The sequence below is a fragment of the Eimeria necatrix genome, genomic scaffold (genome assembly GCF_000499385.1).
Source record: "Eimeria necatrix Houghton genomic scaffold, Enh_scaff223, whole genome shotgun sequence".
In the NCBI taxonomy this organism is placed as follows: Eukaryota; Apicomplexa; class Conoidasida; order Eucoccidiorida; family Eimeriidae; genus Eimeria; species Eimeria necatrix.
In genome coordinates, this window is record NW_013652829.1 from 45001 (window position 1) to 50722 (window position 5722).

The window sequence follows — 5722 nt, forward strand, 5'->3', positions numbered from 1 at the left end:
GCAGCAGAAGCAGCAGCAGCAGCAGCAGCAGCAGCAGGCATCAGCAGCAGCAGCAGGATGCCCCTAATTCCCTCCATCGGCCGCCCAGCCCTCCAGGCGGTGGCCCTCCGCCTCCTTGTCGAGTGGCACCTTAGGCCCAGACAAGCAGCAGCAGCAGCAACAGCAGCAGCAGCATCAGCAGCAGCAGCAGCAGCAGCAGCAGCTCTGGACAACGTGGCTACGGCGCTGCGAGGCGCTTTGGCTCTCGGCGTGCACCCTCAAGCCATACAAGAGGCCTTGTGTGCTTTGGTGGAGGCAACAGCTGCGAGCAGCAGCAGCCAGAAGCAGCAGCAGCAGCAGCAGAAGCAGCAGCAACAGCAGCAGCAGCTAATTGGAGAAGTTGAGGAGCCAGCTGCTGCTGAACAAGGCACTGAACAACTCACGAGTGGCTTCGCTGCCCTGTGGGATTTGTGTATGCATCTGCTGGTCGATCCGTTGGCTGCTCTCGAAGCAGCAGCAGCAGCAGCAGCAGCAGCAGCAGCAGCAGCAGCAGGGCCTGAGTCGGGCGAAGACAGTGCCCAGCAGCTGTGGCGCCTTTGCTACCTAATCCCGCTGCAGGTTGCTGCTTGCCAGGCCTTGGCCTCCCTTGCAGTATTTGCTGCTGCGCAGCCCGCGCTTTGCTGCTTAGTTAGCTGCGCTGCTCCTGCTGCTGCTGCTGCTGCTGCTGCTGGATCTCCAGCTTCACGGGCTGCTGCTGCTGCTGCAGCGGCAGAACAACTGCACTTCTCAGCTGGCAGCAGCAGCACCACTGCTGCTGCTGCTCGGATGCGCCTGGGTGCTGCGCTGCTGCGCTGCTCCGCCGCCGCAGCCGCCAGAGCCGCAGCAGCAGACACAGCAGCAGCAGCCGATACAGCAGCAGCAGCTGATGCAGCAGCAGCAGCGGAGATGAACGGGTTCAAAGCTTCCTCAGCAACAGCCAACGGGCCCAGCAGCAGCAGCAGCAGCAGCAGCAGCAGCAGCAATGGCATTAGCCCTACCACCATTAGCAATGGCAGCACCGGCGTCACTGCAGCTTTCGCAGCAGGAGAAGCAGCAGCAGCAGCAGCAGCAGCAGCAGCAGCAGCAGCAGCAGCAGCAGCAAATGTCTCCACAGCACCCACTTGTTGCTTCCTACGGGCTGACAATTCGTGGGCTGCCAGATGGGCTGCTGTGCTGCTGCGCTGCTCGCAGCCAACGCAGGAAATTGCTTTGCGGATGAAAGCGGCAGAGGTGAGCAGCAAGGGGCTGCTGCTGCTGCTGCTGCTGCTGCTGCTGCTGCTGCTTTTGTGGCTGCTGTCGCTGCAGCTGCTGCTGCAGCTGCTGCTGCAGCTGCTGCTGCTGCTGCAGCTGCTGCAGCTGCAGTCACAGCACCTTCTTCTGTGGCGGCCGCTGCTCGGGCAGCTGCTTCTGCAGCGACACATGCACTGGCTGTTGTTGCTGCTGCTGCTTTTGCGGCTGTTGCTGTTTTTGTGGCTGCTGCTGCTGCTGCTATTTTTGTGGGTGCTGCTGCTGTTGCTGCTGCTGCTAGTTTGGTCGCTGCTGCTCTGAGCAGCAACAACACCGCTTGAACGTTAGAAGCAACAGGAACCGGGGTAATGTGCTGCATATTGAAATTCAGGGTTTAGGGTTTAGGGTTTAGGGTTTAGGGTTTAGGGTTTAGGGCTTAGCGTTGCCTGCACTGACGTTTTGGTGCTCAGGCTTTGCGCATATCTGGCCTACCCATTCCCTGCTTGGAAGGTTGCAGCAGCAGCAGCAGCAGCAGCAGCAGCAGAAGCAATTGCTGTTCGTGGGATAAACTGCGGGCTTGGCGAGCAGTTTTGTTGCTGCTGCAGGTGAGCCACTTGGGCAGCTAGCTAGGCAGCTAGCTAGGCAGCTAGCTAGGCAGCTAGCTAGGCAGCTAGCTGCAGCAAACTGCCGCTAGCTGCAGCTAGCTGCAGCTAGCCACCTCTGCACGGGCAGCTAGCTCACACAGCTAGTTGTTTCCGCAGCGCTAACTGACCACGCAGCTAGCTACGCAGCTAGCCAAGCAGCTAGCCAGCAGAGAAGTGGTAGCTAGCTGCAGCTAGCCAGGAGTGAAGTGGTAGCTAGCTGCAGCTAGCTGTCTCTGCTGGCTAGCTAGGCAGCTAACCAGGCCGCTGCAGCTAGCTGCCGAGTCTCTGCACCCAGCTAGCTGCCTCTATAGCCGTGGCTAGCTGCCTATGCACTATGGCTAGCTGCCTATATGGCTATGTTAAGATGCTGCTGCAGCTGTAGCTGGCTGCCAGTGTTGCTGCAGCTAGCTGTTCTTTTTCCCATAGCTAGTTGCGCTGGGCCTGCAGCTAGCTGGCGAGCTATGTGGGGGAGTCTTTTGCTTGAGGGTCTTTTCTGCTGCTGCTGTTGCTGCTGCTTCTGCTGGTGCTGCTGCTGCTGCTTCTGCTGCTGGTGCTGCGGTAATGTAAGGGATCCCGTGTCTTTGCTGCTGCAGGATGAAGATGTTGCAGTCAGGGAGGAAGCAGCAGCAGCAGCGTCGTCTGCTGCTGCCGGACTCCTCTCGTGCTTTCCGAGTGCAGCAGCAGCAGCAGCAGCGGCGGCGCCAGCAGCAACAGCAAAAGCAGCAGCAGCAGCAGCAGGGTCGTTTGAGCGAGAGCTGCTGCTTGCTGCAGCAGCAAGCCCCGCCTTCAGCTTAGAGCCCCACGGGTTGGAGGCAGGAGCTCTTTATCAGCTGCTGCTGCGGATTCTGACAAAGGTGAAAACCCTAAACCCTAAACCCTAAACCCTAAACCCTAAACCCTAAACCCTAAACTCTTCACTCAGCAGGGCAGTCTGAGACGCTGCTGCTGCTTCTGCTGCAGACTTTCCCAACAAGTGCTTGCTGCCGATTTCTCTGGAGGCAGCTAAGGAGAGGTGGGAGCAGCGGCAGCTGCAGCAGCAGCAGCAGCAGCAGCAGCAGCAGCAGTTGTTTCAGTCCCGACGACCCAGGAATGCACGCAGTGGAAGGGCAGCGGCAGCAGCAACAGCCGCCGCAGCAGCAGCAACAGCAGCAGCAGAGTCAACAGCACGCAGATACTGATGCTCATTCTAACAGTGCTGCTGCACCTGCTGCTGCTGCTGCTGCTGCTGCTGCTTGGCAGCTGTTTGAAGAGGAGCCGACGAATCTCTACGCAGACCCGGCTCTCAGCCTTCAGCTGGCTGCTCGCGAGCTGCTGCTGCTGCTGCTGCAGCAGCAGCAGCCGCTGCAGCAGAAGCCTGAGGGCAGGTGTCGGGGCAATAGAGTCGCAGACTGCGACGCAGAAGCAGCAGCAGATGCAGCAGCAGCAGCAGCAGCAGCAGCAGCAGCAGCAGCAGCGCAAGCGACTTTAGAAATGAATGTTAACCAAAACGTTACATCTGCAGCTCTTGCTGCAACTCTGAGGGCAATTCGCTGCAGAGGCGCAGCAGCAGCAGCGCTGCACGACTTGTCGTGCGCATCTCCCGCAGCAGCAGCAGCAGCAGCAGCAGCAGGTGCTGCAGCAGCAGCAGCAGAAGGGAGCAGCAGCGGAGAACCTGCAGCAGGATTTTGGGTGCGAAGAACTTTGAAGGCAGCAGCAGAAGAAATGACTCATTTGAATGCCTCAGTCAAGTGCAACAGCCCCATAGAAACAGATGGGCAGGTAAGAAAGTATATTGCTGCTGCTGCTGCTGCTGCTGCTGCTGCTGCTGCTGCTGCTGCTGCTGCTGCTGCTGCTGCTGCTGCTGATTCTACGCCTGCTGCTTCTACGCCTGCTGCTTCTGCAGCTGCTGTTTCTGCAGCTGCAGCCGCTGCAGCTGCTGCCTCTGCTGCTTTGGTTTTGCTTGCTGCAGGATGTGCTGCTGCCTCTGCGGGACATCGCCAGGGACAGCAGCAGCACTTTGCAGCAGCAGCTGCAGCAACTGCAGCAGCAGCAGCAACTGCTGCTGCTGCACCCAACGCAGCGGCCCCACTTTTTGTGTGCACTTCGCGCTCTGCTGTGCGTTTGGGTCAGCGCTGTGGTGGCGCTGCAGCAACTGCAGCAGCTACAGCAGCAGCAGCTGCTGCTGCAGCAGCAACAGCAGCAGCTGTTGCAGCAGCTGCAGCAAGACAAATCTTTACTGGAGGAGCAGTTGAAGGCTATATATAAGCAGCTGCAGCAGCTGTACGTACACCTCAGCGCTGCTGCTGCTCACGGCCAATCTCCGCAGCCCCAAGTAGCAGCAGCAGCAGCAGCAGCGCTGCACTTCTTCAGTTCTGTTTTCTTTGCAGGCAGAGACACACAGCAGCAGACGGACCTGAGTCCGCCTGCTGCTGTTCCTGCTGCTGAGAAATGTGACGCAGCAGCAGCAGCAGCAGCAGCTGCTGCTGCTGCTGCTGCTCGGTTTGCTGCCTCGTGTTTGTTTTTGCTTAATGAAGAAGAAGCTTGAGCGGCCACTTGGGGGTGCGCCGCACAGTGCGATACTGATTTGAAACAAGTCCAAAAGCACTTTAATAATACTACAAATGTTATTTAAACTATTTAAATTAATTTATATATTCATTTAAGAAATAAATTGACAGTCTTTTCTCCCGGGATTGGCCCGAACTCGTCTGCGCAGGACGGCCGAAACGAGCAGCTCGGGCAGTAGCTGCAGCAGCAGCAAAGGAAAGAAGACCAAAACGAAGTAAAATTGATTTATTGAATTTCAATTTGCAGTTAAAAAAGTCCTTAAAGTGCTTGTGCTGGGCAGTTGCTGCTGCTGCTGCTGCTGCTGCACTCCTCGCCGATCAGCAGCTGCAGCAGCGCGCCTCGAGGAATTCAAGGTTTGAATTTGTTGGACGAAAAAAATGGCCGAAAGCGTTAATAAAAAAGTAAAGACAAGTAAAAACAATTAATAAAGCATTCTAGAAGATGTTTCCTTCAAAATATGTAAATAAAACGCCCCTGCGCTGGATCGGCGCAGCAGCAGAGAAGGTCTGCCCGGTTTGCATACACCCGAACAATTCAAGTTTATTCTTCAGCAAACCCGTCCCCCTATGCACTTCACAACTCTTTTATTCATAATTTTATTTAATAAGGCAGGATCTATACTGCAGCTTTAGCAGCAGTTGCTGCTGCTGCTTCGGTGCTGCTGCTGCTGCTGACCAACACAGCAGGCCCCACGTGGAGTAGATTTGCGCAGCTAAAGACAGACTAGGGACAGATAAAAGTAAAAAATGGAATTAAAAACAAGAATAATCATAAGTATTTTATTTGGCTTTTGCTGCTGCTGAAGCCCGAACACAAGGAGGCCTCCGCCGTCTCGCTACAGCCCCGCTGCTGCTGCTGCTGCTGCTGCTGCTGCTGCTGCGGATTTTGGTTTCCTGGCGCCGCTAAAATCCATTAAGTCTATTAAGAAGCACAGCAGACTTCTACTGCAGCAGCTGCAGCAGCTTTTGCTGCGCTGTCTCGCCGCACAGCCAGAGGCCCTGCTAGGCAGGGGCGCCACCCAGCAGCAGCAGCAGCAGCAACAGCTGCAGCAGCAGCAGGAACAGCCGCAGCAGTGAGCAAATCAGCAGCAGCTCCAGCAACAACAGCGACGGCAGCAGCGGCGAGCATCAGCCGCAGCAACAGCAGCCAAAACTCCGACTCCAGCCTCCGCTGCAGGGCTTCGCGAGCATTAGCAGCAGCAGCAGCCGCAGCAGCAGCAGCAGCAGCAGCAGCAGCAGCCACAGCAGCAGCAGCAGCAGCCGCCTCAAGCCGCCTGCGTCCCCCGC

General features: G+C 57.2%; 1 protein-coding gene across 1 annotated transcript in view; it reads left to right on the forward strand.

Moving 5' to 3' along the window:
- The window catches only part of ENH_00030730 (hypothetical protein, conserved), a gene marked incomplete at both ends in the record, with an annotated part of 14522 nt that extends 10109 nt beyond the window's left edge, over nucleotides 1-4413 (forward strand). Inside the window, 4 exons of the mRNA XM_013580129.1 lie at nucleotides 1-1248; nucleotides 2483-2743; nucleotides 2850-3557; nucleotides 3838-4413. The exon at nucleotides 1-1248 is cut by the window's left edge and continues 1266 nt beyond it. Of these exons, the coding sequence (XP_013435583.1) occupies nucleotides 1-1248; nucleotides 2483-2743; nucleotides 2850-3557; nucleotides 3838-4413 (2793 nt within the window). The remainder of the gene's footprint in view (nucleotides 1249-2482; nucleotides 2744-2849; nucleotides 3558-3837) is intronic.
- Between the last annotated feature and the right edge of the window lie 1309 nt (nucleotides 4414-5722).